This window comes from Bombyx mandarina, chromosome 28 (assembly GCF_030267445.1).
Source record: "Bombyx mandarina strain Sakado chromosome 28, ASM3026744v2".
Classification (NCBI taxonomy): Eukaryota; Metazoa; Arthropoda; class Insecta; order Lepidoptera; family Bombycidae; genus Bombyx; species Bombyx mandarina.
Genome location: NC_143233.1, coordinates 10,335,537 through 10,357,089, shown reverse-complemented (window position 1 = coordinate 10,357,089; position 21,553 = coordinate 10,335,537). Strand labels below are relative to the sequence as shown.

Sequence of the window (21,553 nt, the reverse complement as noted above, 5' to 3'; positions counted from 1 at the left end):
TTTCACAACACGTATTGAGGTAGTACGTATCATCTCTAGATAGTGTAGCTGGTCGCACAAGTGTACTCGACGAGCGTTGGAAGCGAGCCACGTTTCACTTTGTTTTCTAATTGCATCGTCAGTGTAGCCCACTGCAGCCTCTAGACACTCTTCATTCATACAATAATGTATCTTACTCTAGTTTGTTCGGCAAATGTAGTTAAAGCTTTATAAAGCACCATACAGAAGAGGGCGGTTTGTACAGTGATGGGCTTAGGCCTATGGTTTGAGAGGCGGCAAATTTTTTTAAAATGAACTCTCCTTTGAAAATGAGTTCTCAGATTAATTCTTATAAAAATTATATAATTTCATATTAAATCTATACATATAAATAAAATTGGAGTGTCTGTTTGTAATATTAAAATCACCGCTTCTTACTACATGCATATGAATATGCCATATATAGGCACATAAACCAAAATAACATTTTTTACAATTTTTGTCTATCTGTCTGTTTGTCTGTCTGTTCGTTTCGGCTAATCTATGATATTATAATAAATATTAGCCTATCCATTAAGTACATGTATTTTCTACATGTGTACCAAGTTTAAAGTCAATCGGATGCACGGTTCAGTAGTTATAACGAAACATCCGTAAAAACCACTGTAGATTTATACATAAGTATAGATTAGGGCCGGCGCTATAAACAGGGCCTAAATCCGGAATCTGTCACTGGGTTCCTGTCGTTCACAAATAAGAATCTTCACTAACCAAACACTCGCTTAGAACAACTACGTCCTTTAAAAAAATTTTACTGCTGTGATGGATGGACGAGCTTACGGACCATTTGGTTTAAAGTAATCACCGGAGCCCATAGACATCAATTATGTTAATACCATCGCCCATCTTTAGACATGAGTTCGAAGTCTCAGTTTGTACAGTACAACGGCTATCCCAAGCTGAAACGCATTACTGCTTCAAGGCAGAAATAGGCAGAGCGGTAGTACACATGCCCCTTATTAATAACGCAATATAAATAATAATGCAGACTAAGGCATTCCTGAATGCATTGTCTCTATATAAAGACGGTTTATGGTTAAAGCGCATGAATTTTTCGCCGGATCTTCTCAGTGGGCCGCGTTTCTGATCCGGTGGTAGATTCTGCGAAGCACTGCTCTTGCTAGGGCCAGTGTTAGCAACACTCCGGTTTCAGCCCCGTGAGCGTGAACGTTAGGGTGAAGCTGAAATAGCCTCTCAAGGCTATCAGCATAGGTAAGAAAAAAAAAACGGGTCAGAACAGAAATGGCTTAAATAGCGGAAACACACATCACTTGTACTGTTGAGTCTGTCGGGTTGATATCGGGCAAGGATTAATAAGACACGTGTTCAGTTAAGTAAGTAAAGTAAAATATATTGGGATTACAACGTACCGTGCTATCGAGATCCTGACAACTCCGAGACTGACGTAGCATCACTGCAATATAATTAACGCTAACACATACACATTAATAGTTGCTTGCTATGGGGACATTTGTGGTCTCTACAGTACTATTTTTTTAATAAAATAAACTCAGTGTTAGTCACAGTCTCCTTTTTTAAAAGAGCTCCAGGATCCACCCCGTAACAGTACTAACAGCACCCACTCGCGCGGGCTCTCAAGACGCCGTACCTCCAGTATTACCCATTACCATGAAACGTGTTTGCCGATAGTTGGGGAATACTTTTGTCTAAAATAATGTTATTTTAAGCATAATAACAATACTTAATACTTAATGCTAATAGTTTTAGTAATGTTTTTATGTTAACGAGTTAGGCGTTTTGGTGCAAACAGTAATCCTGACTTTGTATTGAATTGAAAAAATAAATAAATAAATTTGTTTTAAAAATGAATTTCTTCTTTTTACACTCGCATCATCGGCCATGGAAGCACAAGGTGACAAGTCCCTCGCTGCTATTAATATTTGTTTATTGTACGTTAATATAGCAAAAGTAGCAAATAGTAAAAAATAATTTTACAGCTCCTGCGCTATCCGCCGAGCAATGTATCAACGGGTGCTAGAAGATAGAGAGAAGTCTATGTATGAGAGTATATTATGTAAAAATTGCTTGTTTTGACTGATCGAATTATTGACTTGAAATTTTGGTAGTTGGTGATTTTGGTTGTAAGGACCTCTTAAGGAAGAGTTTCTACCTCTAAGGAGGTAAAGTAGGAAATTGGAAGTTATTAAGGTGTTTACTGGAGCCCGTAGTCACCCACCTGACGTGACGTGTCGTGACCCAATGACGCCACTCACCTTGGATAAGTTCGGAGTCTCAATTGTATTGTATACGGGTTGCCCCACCCCTCTAACCGCAGCGCTTGACAGCTTCGCGGCAGAAATTGACACGGTGATAGTTCGCTCCCGTGTGGGCTAATGTACCCTACCGTTACTGAATTCAAAATAAAAACCACAAATACCTGCTTTAATTTATAAATAAATGGACACATGTCTCTAAGTGTTTCAAAGCCCACTCAATTGGGGATTCGTCATTTATCCAAAAAGAAACATAAAACTTAATATGAAACCTATACAGTAAAGTGCTGTTTTGTCCCAAAATGGGTGCTGGCAATCAATTTGTGCAGTAGTAACGTCACGTGGGACGTTATTTCGTTTATGTTTAAGACAGACCACGATTCACCCGTGACCACAACTGCAAAGTATTCCAAACCGTTGGATACAATATGGAAATAATATTCGTCGGCTTTGCCAATTACTTATGAAAAGTAAACATTGTTTTTTTTATATTGATCAACAATTCTCATTATATAGACAGACAATCTTGAAATTAATTAACTGAAAACAAATTGCATTCAACTTGAAATTTGAGAAGCTTTTCCAAGTTCGCACTTAATTCCTTTATATGTTAATTAATATATTCTTATCACGGAAGCCGATATGCAAAATGAAGTCAAATTGTTCATAGCAGTCGCACTTATAAGGACAAACTTGTAAAAAACCTTGAGGTTTAAGTGACAGCGGAATGTCGAGCATTCGGTTTTACCCACGAGCCACAATTTTCCTGCTTACTCAATCAAGTCTTGCAAGTATAATCTTTGTATCCCGGGAGGATCCAATTGACATTTGAAGGCAGGACGCGGGATGACGGCCTCAGCAGTGACGTCAGTAGTAGGTAGTGAAACGGAAGAAGAATACCAAATCACAATTCTATAATCAAGTCTTGGGCGCAAGCTGCACAACTTTCCCCAGAATTTGATTTCTTAGATACGAACAATCCCGGGATTTTGAAAGTGAATGCAGACGGTCAGAGGACAGTAGTTGATTAAGACGCATCAATGTAAAATTGGCAGATTAAATCAGAGTGTGAATAAAGATAGTCTGTTTAATTAAATGTCTGACACCCAAAAGTTAGTATAACGTCTCAATCAGATGACAGAGCTTAGTAAGTGCCAATACTGTGGCATCAGGGATGAGCCAAGACTGAACAAGGATGTTGCGTCAGTGCCGTGAATTGTTAACGTACGTGGGGGAGGGTGTGTTGAACCGCTGGGGCCAGCGAACAGCCCCTGTCCACGTAACAGTCAGGAATGGCGCGTCGCTCGTGTGTGGAGAGCTGCGTTGCTTCTGTTGCACTTATACGCTGTCAGAGAACCTCCATCAAAAGTACCAAAATGTTAATGTCTACTGCGCGGCCTTTACTGGTGGTAGGACCTCTTGTGAGTCCGCACGGGTAGGTACCACCGTCCTGCCTTTTTCTGCCGTGAAGCAGTAATGCGTTTCGGTTTGGGGGGTGGGGCAGCCGTTGTAACTATACTTGAGATCTTAGAACTTATATCTCAACGTGGGTGACGCATTCACGTTGTAGATGTGTATGGGCTCCGGTAACCACTTAACGCCAGGCGGGCTGTGAGCTTGTCCACATGTAAGCATAAAAAAATAAAAATAAAAGCCATGCGTTCCACTGTGAAAGGTAGAATGGTCGTTATACAACATCTTTAACGGTAGGCAGCGGCATGGCTCTGCCCCTGGCATTGCTGACGTCCGTGAGCGACGGTGACCACTTACCATCAGGTGGGCCGTATGCTCGTCTGCCTACAATGGCTATAAAAAAAAACTACAATACACAATACAATACATCTACAATACATACAGCATACAATGAATCTTCAACTCACGTCTCTTAGCCTCAAGAGATACGTTTATAGCCTCTAATAAGAACATAGAAAATCCTTAAAGTTTCGCAGCATCCGTTATACCTATATGGATGGCCATTATTCCAATTAAAACAAGCTAATTGAATTTATTTTGTATTGTATGGGATCTCCACTAATAGTTGTTTAGCCTCGCATCTAGATCTATATAGATGGACTGCAGATCAACGAGCATTTTTCATACCCGATCCTGCGGACCGAAAGGTCTACCATTCAGCCGCCGTCGCCCAAAACACGTAATTTCGGATCCTACCGATTCACTATCGGTGCTCTATCGATGCTTTTAGGTACCACAAGTACCAGTCACCGTTCTAATCGAATCCGTCGCTTGCGACGAAGGGCTCGGCGAGCAAATCAACCCACAGACACAGCCCACTGAGTTTCTCGCTGGATCTTCTCAGTGGGTCGTGTTTCCGATCCGGGGGTAGATTCTGCGAAGCGTTGCTCTTGCTAGGGCTGATGTTAGCCTAATATTAACTAGGGTTAGCAACGTCTCGTGGTTAGAGCCCCGTGAGCTCGTGATCCAGTATGACCCCTCGAGGTCACTAAAATAGGTAGGAAAAAGAGTATGTTATTGTGTAGGTTAAAAAAGTTATTTGTTATAAAATATTGTATTGTTGGCATAGGTACTTAATAAATAAAGAAAATTTTATTTGCGCAGATGATTTTTAAGAATAAGTAAAAACGCAAAGAAACATTTATCACCTGGAGTTAGAGCGAGTTTTTTTTTATAATTTAGGTATTACTGTTGGCCTGGAGGCTTCTCCAGTTTCACCAGGACAGGTGGGCGAGCAAAGGCTCAGCCAGGAGGGGTGGGATTTGCTAACAAATGCCAGAGCGCCTTCAAAGGAGACCTAACAGCTGAAGGATAGCTACTTCGCGAATGAACCTACTACCGGATCAGGATCGCGACCCGCTGAGAAGACCCGGCGAGAAACTCAGCAGACTGACGCTGAGGCTAATTTGCACGTTGAACTCTTTGTCGAGTTCGACGACTACGGTTACCGGGGTCCCTAAGCCTGCCTAGTGTTAGAGCTGAAGGTGTCTAATGCTAAAGTTATTGGATCTGATGGATCCGTAAGGACGTGTCTAGGGCGTCAACTGTGACTTGCTCCTGCGTGATCAGGATTCGGGGAGTAGTCAGCGGCGGCAACGATAAGGCGATTATCATGACGCATAGCCTTATCGAAGTAACGTTCCGACGCTGACTTCATGTGTTTGCGGATCGATTCGAGGCCCAGGTCGTCGTGTAGGTCAACGTTCCTCACGAACCACGGAGCCCCGACGGCTAACATGCAAAAGCGGGATTGTAGAGATTGGAGGGTGTCTATGTGTGTGCGGGCCGCGTGAGCAAACACCACACTCGCGTAAGTCATGACGGGAGGAGCCGGAATGTCTTATGCGACAATAGTAACTCGAACTCTTATTTATAGTAAAACAGTGGGGTGATTTGTTGATTAATTTTACTGAATACCGTCTTAAACAATTGTTGACCAGCGTTGGACTTTTAATAGTTATCGAACACTTTTAACTTTGAGGAAACAGTTAACTCTAACCATTTTAGTTAACTAAGTAGCAGGGTTGTGCCAATATATACAATGCTGTGCGTCAAACGTTATTCATTTTGAAGGTTTAAATATTATAATGAACCGAATCAACAACTCAATTAAAAACATTTCTAATTAATTATATATATTTTTTTTGTTGTTATCTTTGAAAATTCCAAGTAGGTGCAGTTTAAAGTCGCAAATTTGAAAATACATACACATGTGTACATGTGTACATACATACATAAAAATGCAGACAAACCACATGTGTACATACATATGTGGTTTGTCTGCATTTTTTATCAAGAGCAAAATACTTTTCGAATTTTTAATCGGTTTCTGTGTCTTTATTTTCCTCGATAGGTAATTTATTCCACAAAGTTATATATTTGATTAGCTGGCCCGGCAAACGTTTTGCCATATAAATTATTTCTAGGAAAGATAAATAAATAACCTAGATACCGATAACCGACTGTAGCGCCATCTGCCGGGCTAATTTGTGAATATAAACCATCCAGGGTGCCACCCAAACACATACGAAAAAAATCATTCAAATCGGTCCAGCCGTTCTCGAGTTTTAGCGAGACTAACAAACAGCAATTCATTTATATATACCTAGATTATACCGCAAACGTAGACACAGCCCACTGAGTTTCTCGCCGGGTCTTCTCAGTGGATCGCGATTCCGATCCGGTGGCAGATTCTACGAAGCACTGCTTTTGTAAGGGCTAGTGTTAACTAATTCTCTCAGGTTGAGCCCGTGAGCTCGTCCGGGCGTAGCTGGGATAGCCCCTTAGGCTATCAGCAAATAGGTAGGCAAAAAAAACAGACAAAATAAACATTATCTTCGAATGGAAATGAGCATATGGCCAATCCTATGGTAATTAGTCATAAAAGTCTGCATTCCTTGTTGGCGAGGACTTTATTTCTTTAAAATGACATATCACAGCGTTCGGTAAATAAGGTGGAAGGGATCTCATACCAAAGTGAGATGGTACCTCCAAAACAGTTCTATGGAAACGTCTTACGCGGCCGTACGCAGGGATTTCAAATAATATGGATCAACACTGCATCGGGTGTATCCACTGCATACCATCGGGGTATGGTGTGATGGTAAAAAATAAATTAATGGATCATCTCGAACAATTCCTGAGAGCATTTCCCATGAAATATGCCGAAGTGTCTCCATAGAAACAAATGGTTCATTAAATTGGGACGGTCAACAATCCGCACGGCCCTCTTCTGTGTGGAGTCAAATGAAAGTAGCTGGTATTTAGCAGCCCCGGACCAGAGGTCTAAGCAATAATCCACGCTAAAAGCTCTAAAAGTTATTTTTTTTAACTTCCAAATGACTTCAATACCGCTCGAAATGTCAATCCGAAACATAAAAGAATCCGAAACTGTGAAAAGGATGTAGGAATACTCGTTAGAAGGGGACCTTCTTCGCAGTGAACGCGCAAGTCTGTGTCTTCAAAGGGTTCCATTGAATTTAGTTTGTTTCTCCAGTTCAGATACAAGTCTCTGCTAAACCACGTGTCGAGAAAATTGATTTGTCTAGCACAGCTACATTTTCTTCACAACGAAAGAGGCTATTCAAGTTCAAGGCTTAGGGAAAAATTTAAAATCTATACTGAACCACAATGAGTCGAGCAGAATGTGTGTGTATGTGTGTGCGTCTGACATCCAGTTGTCTAGATGCAGCACGTGTATATAAACACCACGCGCTCTGTGTTATTGCAGTGCGTTTTACGTGCTTAAGGAAAATGTTGTTGAAATTAATATTTATTTGTGCCATTGTGTATTATGCTGATGCTCACAAGAACAATAAGAAACAAACAGGTTGGACTTTAATTAATTCTGTTTTTAATAACGTGAACGTATATTTTAAATAATAAAATGGATTTAAGTGGTCAGCGGGGTCTATAGATGTGCTGAGGTCTCTGAGAAGTTGTATATTTATAACTTCGATTCGGTTGCTGTTTCGATTATCAAATACGAAATTGAAAATCTAAATTTTAATGTAAATGTTTATAATAATAATTATATACGGATTAAGTAAAAGAGACATCAGAAGGAGAAAAGTAAAGTCTATCTGTATGGTAGTTTGTAATGGATATAATAATGGAGATGTAACCTAAGGAGGGTTGACGTCAGGCAGACAGTCGGTCGTAAAACTCATACCAAATCCCTATGCAGCAGGATAAGAATCTGTGCCGCCCCACTCATTGTCGGATACGGCGAAAAAGAAGAAGTTCGGTGGCCGGTCCGACTCTGAATTTACTATTTGGTATTTGTGATTTTAATCTTGAATTGTGATAAAGATTAAAACCCCTAATCCATGCATCAGCCCGCTGAGTTTCTCGCCGATCTTCTCAGTGGGCTTGCTTTTAAGTTGTTAGGTCTCCTTCGGAGGCCCTCGGGCAGTTGTTAGCAAATCCCACGCCTCCTGGCTGAGCCTTTGCTCGCCCACATGTCCTGGTGAAACTGGAAAGGCCTCCGGGCCACCAGTAATCTTTCAATCATAAAAAAAGAAGATTAAAACCCTAACTGAATTCACCAGAAAAAAAACCAGCAGATCCCGATGGCCCAGTGACCCGTTCACAATCTGGCTCATTCTTGGGCTCATGGATGGAGACACGTCGCGGAAAGCAGTTCCAGGCCTATAGAGGAATAAGATACGCTGAACCACCGGTCGGGAAACTACGATTCCAGGTCACAAAATTGTCATTCTTCTATTTTTTTTAAATACATTAAACATTTAACTCAACAAATGTTCACGATTGACATCCACGGTGAAGGAATAACATCGTGTAATAAAAATCAAACCCGTAAAAATTATAATTTGCGTAAATACTGGTGGTAGGACCTCTTGTGAGTCCGCGCGGGTAGGTACCACCACCCTGCCTATTTCTGCCGTGAAGCAGTAATGCGTTTTGATCTGAGGGGTGGGGTAGCCGTTCTAACTATACTTGAGACCTTAGAACTTATATCTCAAGATGGGTGGCGCATTTACATTGTAGATGTCTATGGTCTCCAGTAACCACTTAACACCAGGTAGGCTGTGAGCTCGTCCACCCATCTAAGCAATAAATAAAATAAAAATAAAAAATAAAAATTAAGAGTTGGGGCTGACACGTCCCAATGATGATTTCAACAGGTAATATGATAAGATGCAACTATTACGTGAGAAATCCGATTTTTCTCAGTTGAAGGTTCTGGAGTAAGACAGCCGCCTCCATAGCCACCGCAACGCGCGTGCTGGTGTCCACTGAACTGAACCTTACACTGTGAATAAGGTCGGAGTTTCAAATGCATTAGAGTGACCCATACGCTACCCTTCAATGTGACTGCACGGATCGCGGAACATTTAGGCAGGGTCGTCTTGTTCACAACACGCACTCCCACGCAAAACTTACGCAAATTATATTTCTATAAGGACACACTCTTACTCACAGAACATTCTTCCTCTGTCTGGGCAATAGACTGTGTGTACTTTTTTTTTCTTTCGGGCCGGGGCCGAACCTCCTACGACGTCCCCGCGCTTAGGGGGCGCACGGGGTATGTGGGACTCAACGATCTGCAGGTGTTGAGAGCAGACCGCGGGCCCAAGAATTTTTAGGGCCCACCCACTAAACGACTCCCCTGCACTCTTACACCCGACGTCCGATCTCCGTCCGGGGTCAGAACCCGGTCAGAGTAGGGGGGCTCCCGCGGTCAACACTACAACCAGACACGCGGCGCCACCCCGAGGACGCCCGACCGACGGGTCGTCGACTGACTGTGTGTAACATGAGTCAATGAAATATCTGTCGATATATAAATACCGCAAGCTATCTATCTCCTTATCTAGTTTTTATTTTTATTGCTTCATCTAAGCAATAAATAGTGAGATAATGAACCAGCTTTTAGACATTATTTTTTATTGCTTAGATGGGTGGACGAGCTCACAGCCCACCTGGTGTTAAGTGGCTACTGGACCCCATAGACATCTATAATGTAAATGCGCCATCCACCTTGAGATATAAGTTCTAAGGTCTCAGTATAGTTACGATGGCTGCCCCGCCCTTCAAACCGAAACGCATCACTGCTTCACGGCAGAAATAGGCAGGGTGGTGGTACTAACCCGCGCGGACTCACAAGACGTCCTACCACCAGTAAGTGGGCGTTAATTCCTGTTAAATGTCATCCTTATATTAAAGCTTTCTCTTCGACACTGAACGATGGTGGAAGAGTAACGTTAATACACACAAGTTCTTTGCGACTGATTCGTCAAATTCATTAACAGCCCCCAAAACTAATTCGGCAATACAAAGAACGCGTTGACGCGAGCAAAGAGGGCCCGGCCTGCCCTCTGCCCGTCCCTCCCACTTACTACGTCGACGAAGACTGCCTGAGAATCAACGTGTACACTCCTAGTAACAATGTGTGAGTTTAAAGACATTTTAATTGTTGTTGATATTAGGTCGTCGTGGCCTAAAGGATAGATGTAGATGTCTATGGGCTCCAGTAACCACTTAACACCAGGTGGGCTGTGAGTTCGTCCACCCATTTAAGCAATAAAAAATAAATAAAAATAAAAAATATTCCAGACGGTTTGAGCCGCATATACGGAGTGCCATCCCGAATCAATCGATTCACTTTGTTAGCGCCGTCGCGGCGTCGACTCTCAGAAACTTACATTAAATCTTAGAAATAAAATAAATAATAGTTTAAAAAAACTAACAAAATAGGTTTTTATAGAAAATCGAACTAAACAATAGAAAATAAATTTGAATTAAAAATAGTATAGTAAAATGTAAGAAAAAGTGATTTTATTGTAAAAAACGCGTGGGATGCTGTTCAGGATATTCTCAAAATAACTCTTCTGCTCATATCTGTTCATAAAATATTTATAACTACTGATACCATGCACCCGACGCCTTTTTTTTAAATAAAAACATTTTTTCTTACACTATTTTTAATTAAAATTTATTTTTTATTTTTTAGTTGGATTTTCTATAAAAGCGTATTGTGTTAGTTTTTTAAAACTATTATTTATTTTTCACTTTTTAGTTGAATTTCAATTTTTTTTCAACTTTTTAATATTGAATTGTCATCGGTCCTTAATAAGTATACCAAATTTCGAGTTAATCCGACGTTTTGAATGGGGTCAAAATCATGTTCAAAGATTCCGTTACAAACATACGTCTGAAACTAATAAAAGCGTATTAATAAATGTATTTTTGTTCAGCTCGAAGCCTCTCCCTGTGATATTTTACATTCACGCCGGAGCGTTCTACTCCATGACGGGCAGGAGCGACCTGGCCGGACCTCACTACTTGCTGGACAGAGATCTGGTGCTCGTCACCATCAACTACAGGCTCGGCTCTTTAGGTCGGTGTGCTCAATAATTCATATAATATCATTTCTATACATATTTTTTCTACAACAACATACTGTATAATATTAATATTAATAAATAATAATTTAATAACTAAAATAATATAATTTTAAAAGGAGTCCCTTTAGGCAAGGTTTCGAAGACACTTTGAATAGCTAGACTAATTCTTTGTCCAAGGTAGCTGTCAGGTCTGCGGTCTTCTGTGGTGTCGACTAACTTTATGCTATTTCCTTAAAAAGCCTTATAGCGCTAGGACCCCACGGACCAAGGGTCTCGACACCGAACGGGACAAAATATGTAAATGTCTACAATATATTATATTTTATGTGACTAGGAGATGTATGGAAATGGTAGTGCAAGATAGAGGGCGAAGAGGACGACAGAAGAAGTCATGGATGGAGTGTGTGAATGACGATATGAGAGAGAGAGGAGTGAGTGTTGAGATGACGGCTGATAGAAGAGAATGGAATAGACAAATTCGCTGTGCCGACCCCACCTAGTGGGATAAAGTGGACAAAAGAAGAATATATTACATTAAAAAAACATTAGTGCTGAATTTAAAAACTCATATTATTAATAAAAAAATGTTACGGGGAGAATGGACAATGTACAGTCGATCGAGAACAAAATATGTAGTGTATTGACGACGTTACGACCGTCATTATCCTACCATCAATGAAAATAAATATTGAAAAACTTCAAAAATAAGATTTAAGAAAAAAATTAATTGTTAGATTCAGAGCACACATATGGGAATTCTTGTAGACACGAACCACTGAGTTTCTCGCCGTATCTTCTCAGTGGATCGCGATTCCGATTCGGTGCTAAATACTGCGAAGCACTGCCCTTGCTAGGGCTAGTGTTGGCAAATTTTCTCAGTAATAACGTCATTGCTCGCGTGCGCTATAAAATATAAGTTGGTTTTGAGGAAATAAATGGAGGAGATAGAACTTTGATTGCCTGTTTCTCAGATATTCGTTTTAGTGAATAATAATCCACGACTGATCAAAATTTGATATCGGAGACACTACAATAAGAAAAAAAATTCAAAACTTTGTCATCCTTTCCAGGTTTTATAAGCACAGGCGACTCCCTGGCTCCTGGTAACAATGGGATGAAGGACCAAGTAGCCGCCCTGCGCTGGGTGCAGAGGAACATCAGAGCTTTTGGAGGAGATCCTGATTTAGTCACCATTGCCGGGTGCAGTGCTGGCTCTATCAGTGTGATGCTTCACATGATATCGCCTATGTCTAAAGGTAATGGGAAACTATAATTGATGAATGGCAATCAAATTAAATGGGAGGGAAATACCTGGCGAGAGGAGTGACATACTAACGTCCAAATAATTTTAAACCTTTTTCTCTAACGACAGCGGCACACATCTCGCATCGCTGGACGGAAACTTGCATTCAGACATTTTTATTATAAATATTAGGCGGTAGTTCATTCTATACTCCTAAAGGGTCTCTTTCGGCTGCAAAACTTCTCAATCTCTGGCTGGGTGCTATTTCAGATTTGTTTGTGTTCTGAATGATAGGTGCGTTACAGCGACGAGGAATACCTGATAATGAGTGGCGACTGAAACCGTCATACAATCAATAAACCAAAAATTCAGAGTCCAGTTTGACTTTCGAAAAATCGGCCGGTGCAAAATATTTCTACATATATCTCTTGTTGTTGCAATCGGCAGGACTCTTCCACCGCGGTATATCGATGAGCGGGTCTCCGTTCGCGAGGGAGCCGCTACCGACAGAGCAGAAGAATCTGGCCATTCGTCAAGCCGAGATCCTCGACTGTCCTACCAACTCCAGCAAGGCCATCATGGACTGTCTCATGGCTAAAGATTGGAGGGAGATCGGAGATTCATTGCCAAAGTTCTTCGTAAGTTGCTTGTGAGAATTTTAGTTCATAAGATATCGAGCTTTCCAAACATATTTTGAAGCGTTAAGCTACCAAACGTATAAGTTTTTAAACATATGAGGTAGTTCAATTAAGAAATTGCTAAAACTATCCTTCTCCGTCCGTCGTGTTCCTCAGTGCTGAGAATCGTGACCTTTACGGAATACATACGTAAAGGTTTTCTTGGGAAAATTGCTAGTGGTGGGTTCCCGCGTCCTTTGACAACAGGTTTTCAGAGGCGATTTAGTTCCTCTGGGCTACTGAAGCCCTAGTTCAAGGTAGTTGACCGCCGCCCGTTGCTTGGCGTTATATTTTTACGGCCCGGTAGGTGGCATACCGACGCCAACCCTCCTCTTTTCTCATCCGGGCTTGGGACCGGCTATGGCAGAGTTAGAGCTAAAACTATAATACTTACCTTAACAAATCAATGTTTTTTCTTGCTATGGATAAGCACGCACTATATTAACGTGGACAAGAATTTTAAAGTAAAATCCCCCAATTAGATTTTACTTTAAAATTGTACGTTAGCGGTCACCTTTTGTATTCCTACCCATTCGCTGGTAGTAAAGGGGCTATTCCTACTACGTCGGTGAGCTCACGTTCTCAACGGTGCTTCGCAAAATCTATCACCGAATCAATAACGCGACCCATTGGGAAGATCCGGCGAGAAACGCAGCGGGCTAACGGTCACCGTTTAACGGCCGTCTGGTGTAGTGGTAAGTGACATGGTCACTACACAAGGGAATCGCGGGTTCGAATTCCGCCAAGGGGAGATATTTGTATGATAAATATAAATGTCTTTTCCAGGGTTATGGATGTATATTAAATATATGTATGTGTCTAATAAAAATCTTACACTTATTTCCGTTATCTGGTACATGTAACACAAGTTCTTTACGAATTTATCACGGGACCAGCTAACGTGGCGCGGTTGTTAGTAAATATTTATTTATTATTATTATTATTACCGTTGCTCATGGAAACGTACAACCCTAGGTAGCGGCGTAGGTTGCTAAGTCTACGCGCATGACTCGACACAGCCTTCACGCAGGATGGGGCGCGGGGCTGTCTGAAATGAGGTGTCACGGTACACGATTACAGGAATCCGGGCCGGGCGGGCCGGTGGGTATGTGGTGGCCGGTAGTGGAGGTGGATGCGGGCCAGGAGCGATTCTTGTCGGAGCAGCCCCTGGGCGTCCTCAGGTCGGGCCGCGCGCACACCGTGCCGCACATCATCAGCCAAACCAAGGACGAGTTCTTCTGGAAAGCTCCTCGTGAGTCTATTAATACTACTAGTCAGCGACAAGCGTCCAATTAGTAGTACTTTTTTTATTGCTTAGATGGGTGCACAAGCTCACAGCCCACCTGGTGTTAAGTGGTTAGTGGAGCCCATAGACAACTACAACGTAAATGCGCCACCCACCTTGAGATATAAGTTCCAAGGTCTCAAGTATAGTTACAACGGCTGCCTTCAAACCGAAACGCATTACTGCTTCACGGCAGAAATAGGTAGGGTGGTGGTACCTACCCATGTGGACTCACAAGAGGTCATTTAGTGTGTAGAAGTGTAGTCATTTATTTACGGATCCTTTCCATCACACTAGCGGTACTCCAGAACGAGACGCTGCTAGATGAATTAAACAACGACTGGGAGAACATAGCTCCCATATACTTCAGCTTGCCGCAAGAGAACCGGACGGCCGCGGTGAGGGAGCTGAGGGCGCAGTACCTCGGGGACGGCCCGCTGCGGAACGACGAGCGCTCCACCCGCGCCCTCGGCAGACTCTACGGAGACTCTATCATAGGGTTCGGCGTTCACAGGTGCGGTCCCCCTCCCCCCCGCCGCTGACACGACTGTTTACTATTCCAGTAGAAACAAGTCCCTAATCGCGAAGAAGCTTCAGAGCGCAGCCCTAGCCCTAGGACAGTGATTCCGAAAATGGCGCATAGACATCAACCCAGCGAAAAGTACTGCGGTGCTATTTCAGAGGGGAAGCTCCACACGGATTTCCTCCCGGATTAGGAGGAGGAATCTCACACCCCCGATTACTCTCTTTAGACAACCCATACCCTGGGCCAGGAAGGTCAAGTACCTGGGCGTTACCCTGGATGCATCGATGACATTCCGCCCGCATATAAAATCAGTCCGTGACCGTGCCGCGTTTATTCTCGGTAGACTCTACCCCATGATCTGTAAGCGGAGTAAAATGTCCCTTCGGAACAAGGTGACACTTTACAAAACTTGCATAAGGCCCGTCATGACTTATGCGAGTGTGGTGTTCGCTCACGCGGCCCGCACACACATAGACACCCTTCAATCTCTACAATCCCGCTTTTGCAGGTTAGCCGTCGGAGCTCCGTGGTTCGTGAGGAACGTTGACTTACACGACGACCCGGGCCTCGAATTTATCCAGAAATACATGAAGTCAGCGTCGGAACGGTACTTCGATAAGGCTATGCGTCATGATAATCGCCTTATCGTTGCCGCCGCTGACTACTCCCCGAATCCTGATGACGCAAGAGCCAGTCACCGTCGACGCCCTAAACACGACCTTACGGATCCATCAGATCCAATAACCTTTGCATTAGACGCCTTCAGCTCTAACACTAGGAGCAGACTTAGGGACCTCGGTAACCGTACTCGTCGAACTCGACAAAGAGTTCGCCGTGCAACCTAACCCATGAATCAGCTCGTTGAGTTTCTCGCCGGATCTTCTCAGCGGGTCGCGATTCCGATCCGGTAGTAGATTCATTCGCGAAGCAGCTGCTCTTGAGCTGTTAGGTCTCCTTCGGCGGCGCTCGGGTAGCTGTTAGCAAATTCCACCCCTCCTGGCTGAGCCTTTGCTCGCCCACCTGTATTGGTGAAACTGGAAAGGCCTCCGGGCCACCAGTAATCCTTCAATCATAAAAAAAAAAGTTCGGTCCCCCAATAGGGACACTCCCATAATTCGCTTTTTAGCAATGTGAGGTTTTGTAATGTTGAGACTTCATTCATACTGCGGGGGCACAGAGCTGGGACGCAGTAGTTGTTCACTAATGATAAGTCTGGATTTTACTAACTCACTTTAATACACACAATCACTTACAAATGTTCTATGTTCTTTTTTTTTTATTGCTTTTTTTATTGCTTAGATGTGTGGACGAGCTCACAGCCCACCTGATGTTAAGTGGTTACTGGAGCCCATAGACATCTACGACGTAAATGCGCCACCCACCTTGAGATATAAGTTCTAAGGTCTCAAGTATAGTTACAACGGCTGCCCCACCCCTCAAACCGAAACGCTTTACTGCTTCACTGCAGAAATAGGCAGAGTGGTGGTATCTACCCGTGCGGACTCACAAGAGGTCCTACCACCAGTAATTACGCAAATTATAATTTTGCGGGTTTGATTTTTATTACACGATGTTAATCCTTCACCGTGGAAGTCAATCGTGAACAATTGAGTACGTATTTCATTAGAAAGATTGGTACCCGCCTGAGATTCGAACATCGGTGCATCGCCTCAATACGTATGCACCAGACGTCTTATCCATTAGGCCACGACGACTATAAGACTGTTGATACTGATGAACTGCAACTTTAAATAAACGCGCAGTGTGGCGTTATTGCTTACTAAGATGATCGGCCGTATTACACCGAACAAATACTATTTGTTTTTTCCAGAATGGTGAAGCTCATGAGTCGTCACTCGGAGTATCCAGTGTACTATTACGTGTTCAGCTACATCGGCAATAACAGCTATTACGTGGATCCTGACACCGGGAAACCAGCTGGTACATTGTATAAATTATATTCTTCACTTCACTTTCAAAGCCATAAAAAAACTCTTACTATGATACAATCCTAATCTTTCCTACAAAACAAAAGACTCCGTGCTATGAAGCGTGGATCCTAACCGAAGCGAAAGTATTAAAAACTTAAAAAAATGCTCGAAACTTATCTCTTTAAGTCTTGGATTCAGACTTGAAGATATATGATTTAGTTGCGACGTGAGAGCTGGAGACAACACCATCAGATCAGGTGGGGGAGCGCGACGAAGACAGCGGTAATGTAGATATGATAATGTATGAAGTCGTCGTGACCTAATGGATAAGACGTCCGGTGCATTCGTGTTAAGCGATGCACCGGTGTTCGAATCTCAGGCGGGTACCAATTTTTCTAATGAAATACGTACTCAACAAATGTTCACGATTGACTTCCACGCTGAAGGAATAGCATCGTGTAATAAAAATCAAACCCGCAAACATTATAATTAGCGTAATTACTGGTGGTAGGACCACTTGTGAATCAGCGCGGGTAGGTACCGCCACCCTGCCTATTTTTGCCGTGAAGCAGTAATGCGTTTCGGCTTGGAAGGGCGGGGCAGCCATTGTAACTATACTTGAGACCTTAGAACTTATATCTCAAAGTGAGTGACGCATTTACGTCGTAGATGTCTATGGGCTCCAGTAACCACTTAACGTCAGGTGGGCTGTGAGCACGTCCACCTATCTACGCAATAAAAAAAATGTATCTATACACAGGAGCTGCTCACCACGACGACACCATCTACGTGCTCACTCAGTCGTACCAGTTCCCCACCATACAGACGGACAGCCCCGACTCCCACGTCGTTGACGAGATGACTGCCATCTGGTACAACTTCGCTAGACACGGGTAAGTACAAGCTAAAAGCTTTTACTGGTGGTAGGGTAGGTGACCTGTGAGCCCGGGTCGGTACCAACACTCTATCTATTGCTTCTTCTTCTTCTTCATCCTATCGTTTTCCCGGTCTAGTGCAAGGGTCCGCTTTCCTACATAAACTCCTTCACTTTGCCCGGTCTTTGACATCCTTTCGGGTGAGGTTATGCTCCTCCATATCCGCTTTTACCACATCCAACCAGCGTTACTTGGGCTTGCCACGGGATCTTGGACCTGGTATGTAGAGATTGAGGCATCTATTTCCGACGTAGTCATCGGAGTCACTATCTATTGCGGCCACGAATTATTTCTTTCTTCCGATTGAGGCTAAATTAAGAGTCGCACAGCGGGCGATGGAGAGAGCTGTGCTCGGTGTTTCTCTAAGGGACACAATCCGGAACGAAGAAATTCGACGGAGAACCAAAGTCAACGACATAGCTCTCAAAGTTAGCAGGCTAAAGTGGCAATAGGCCGGTCCCACCTGTCGAGCCAGCGACGCCAGATGGGGGAGGAAAGTCCTCGAATGGAGGCCACGGATGGGTACCAGGAGTGTGGGGCTTTCTCCAACCAGGTGGACCGACCACTTAGTGCGCACGGCGGGAATTCGTTAGATGCGGAAGGCGGAGGACCGCATTCTGTGGAAGGCATTGGAAAAGGCCTACGTCCAGCTGTGGGCAGATAAAGGCTGATGATGATGATTGAGTCTGAAACAGAAAATGTATTAGTGGACGATAATTAACAGTAGCTCCATCGGAGCAGTCATAGAACATAGTAGGTTATTAGTGAAGACAGTACGCAGGACAATCTACCAATTGTAAAGTATTGAAAAATAAAATATATTACGTCTTACTTTGAATCACAAATAACTATAGTACCAGTAATCAGAGAAGTATATTGCTGCAATACATCACAAGATTTTCCTAACAACATTCGACTGTGGTTCCGTCAGAACACTCATTGAGGTATCAGTGAATTCATACCAACTTACTGAGATCTATTAAAAGTATGACCTTATCCAATATTAACACAATGCTTTTTTTTTATTGTTTGGATGGGGGGACGAGCTCACAGCCCACCTGGTGTTAAGTGGTTACTGTAGCCCATGGACATCTACAACGTAGACGCGCCACCCACCTTGAGATACAAGTTCTAAAGTCTCAGTATAGTTACAACGGCTGCCCCACCCTTCAAACCGAAACGCATTACTGCTAAACGGCAGAAATAGGCAGGGTGGTGGTACCTACCCGCGCAGACTCACAAGTGGTCCTACCACCAGTAAATGAAATTGAATTTGGTATATCAGCGATCCAAACAACTGCGGCGACACACCGGAGATCGGGGTCCGGTGGCCGGAGTACGACCCCGCCAAGCAGCAGTACCTGGACGTGGGAGACAGACTCACTGTCCGCAAAAACTACGCTGAAGACAGATTCCAGCTCTGGGATGAGCTATATCCTATACAATACTAATTTCTTTGCGGAAAGTTTTGATTTTGAATTAAAAATTCGGCGCCTTAATAACATTTTGATAACAATACTAATTTCTTTGCAGAAAGTTTTGATTTTGAATAAAAACTGCGGCGCCTTAATGACATTTTAATAACAATACTAATTTCTTTGCGGAAAGTTTTGATTTTGAATTAAAACTTCGGCGCCTTAATAACATTTTGATAACAATACTAATTTCTTTGCAGAAAGTTTTGATTTTGAATAAAAACTGCGGCGCCTTAATGACATTTTAATAACAATACTAATTTCTTTGCGGAAAGTTTTGATTTTGAATTAAAACTTCGGCGCCTTAATAACATTTTAATAACGCCCTTTTTGTATTAAATAAACCTTTGTTATCGTATTTTAACACCCGCAAATCTTTTTTATCTGTTGACATGAACGATACGTATTTATTATTAGAATCGGTTGGGGAATTGCATTATATGCCTTGTATGTAGTTATGTTATCCAAATAAATCATAGTTGTATCATTATTAATGTTTTATTGAAGTACCTCCGTATTTATCTTTAAGAAATTATACATTTATCTACATTCATTTCTTCTTTAATTAAATTATATTTTTATTTTTACTGCTTAAACGGGAGAATGGGCACACGGCCCTCCTGATGTGAAGCGGTTATTGCAACCCACAGATATCTTGAGATATAAAATCTGAGACTCCTTTGCATAGTAATGACTCATGCTATGAACAGTCAACCCTCCTTGTAGGCATTCGAGCAGTTGTTAGCAATCCCCTCTCCTGTGGGCTGAGCCGTAGAATTTTCTAAAAATTCGCAAAGAAAGTTCTAAAAACCTTCGCAGGTTCCCGTCTAATTCAATCCATCCCCATAAAACAAAACGAAGGCATAAACGAAAGAAAATGAAGATAAGATTGCGTTTACCGGTAATTTACACAATTACAGAACGCGCGCTGCGAACTTCAGATTGTAGTTGGATTGTATCTACTAATCAATTAACTTCACAAACTAATTTGTGGCTCCTATTATTTCGGGCTGTAAAAACGCTCGGATCTAGTACTCACCAAGTAGTATATACCTAATTCCTGTTATCACTCGATGGTCAGGTAGGAAAACTTTATCTCATCATCATTATCATCATTATCCTGCCCTTCTACCAGTCACCTGGGGTCGGCGCAATATGTTTTCTCCTTCCATACTCTTCTATCATGTACCATTTCCTCGCTCACTCCCCTCTTACCCATATCGTCTTTCACACAATCCATCCATTTCTTCTTAGGTCTACCTCTTCCTCTATATCTTTCCACATTCATAGTTAACACTGTCTTACCAACCTCATTTTCATTTCGTCTCATCACATGTCCATACCATCCCAAACGCGCACTCCTCAGCTTCTCTGTCACAGGTGCCACTTTCAGACTTCCTCTAACATATTCGTTTCGTATTCTATACATTCTCGTTACTCCACACATCCATCGCAACATTCGCATCTCTGCTGCATGCAATCGCCTCTCATCCGCCACTTTAGTGGTCCAACAAGCTGATCCATACAAGACGGTAGGCCTTATTAAGGTATTATATATATATTCCCTTTTAGGGAAAGAGGAATGTGTGAGTCACATATGATCAACAAAAGTATTCCCAAGGAGGGTTGACGTCAGGCAGGCAGCCGGTCATAAAATGTTTGCCAAAACTTAGGAAAACTTTACATATTAACCCTAAATTCACAACGTGACGTATCTCAAGTTAACCTATATTCACTAATCTGAAGTAACATAAAATTGCTTTCACTAGAATTAAACCTTTCGTCTCGATCCGCAAGTTCATTATTTTTTTTGGACATTGGAAAATTTTATTTCTATCTCCTGATAACAGGATATAGCAAATTGTTTTTATGTACAGAAGCATTTGGTTTTAAATTTCAAATGTATAAACATCTACCTCCATGTTTATACTTTACGAAAAGAAGCGCATTGTTGGAATTTTTCTTTGTAGGTCATTGTTTCATTATAGGACGTAAGCAAGTCGATAAATTTCTAAAAGGGTGAGTTTATTAACGTGATAACCTACTTTCTACGCAGTGGCTTGCAAGTTCACGGCTGTTTCCACAGAGACAAACGATGACTCATAATACTATGGAATTTCAATATTGATACTCAACTCTGAGGAATAAGATTATTTTTATATTAGGATAAATATTTTGCTGTTGCTAATTTTGTAACTTCTCGGCCAATAGAGTTGAATGTTGAAAAAACGTAAAGACGTCTGAAAATTCTTAGTTTCAAGTTCTTTTGATAATGTGTAACCTGTTATGAACTATATTTCAACTTGATAGGGGACATTTTCTGTTGCTATCATAAATAATTAAAGGAGGCCTAAAAGGCTTTCTG

At 42.2% G+C, this 21,553-nt stretch overlaps 1 protein-coding gene across 1 annotated transcript; it reads left to right on the top strand.

Moving 5' to 3' along the window:
• The first annotated feature begins 7,472 nt into the window (after positions 1-7,472).
• On the top strand, positions 7,473-19,678 carry ie1 (integument esterase 1). The gene is made up of 11 exons (XM_028179577.2): positions 7,473-7,575; positions 8,297-8,448; positions 10,022-10,161; positions 10,967-11,109; positions 12,187-12,372; positions 12,807-12,997; positions 14,117-14,288; positions 14,619-14,835; positions 16,679-16,788; positions 17,539-17,671; positions 18,999-19,678. Exons 1-11 carry the CDS (start codon positions 7,500-7,502, stop codon positions 19,162-19,164), a joined length of 1,686 nt encoding a protein of 561 aa, XP_028035378.2. The 5' UTR covers positions 7,473-7,499; the 3' UTR covers positions 19,165-19,678.
• The last annotated feature ends 1,875 nt before the right edge of the window (positions 19,679-21,553 follow it).

What these genes read in the sequence shown, in the direction of transcription:
- ie1 (XM_028179577.2), top strand. Translation starts at nt 7,500, where the DNA reads ATGTTGTTGAAATTAATATTTATTTGTGCCATTGTGTATTATGCTGAT. An exon ending in TCGGGAAACTACGATTCCAG is followed by an intron (nt 8,449 to 10,021) that starts GTCACAAAATTG and finishes ATTCATTAACAG; the next exon opens with CCCCCAAAACTAATTCGGCA. An exon ending in ATTCATTGCCAAAGTTCTTC is followed by an intron (nt 12,998 to 14,116) that starts GTAAGTTGCTTG and finishes ACACGATTACAG; the next exon opens with GAATCCGGGCCGGGCGGGCC.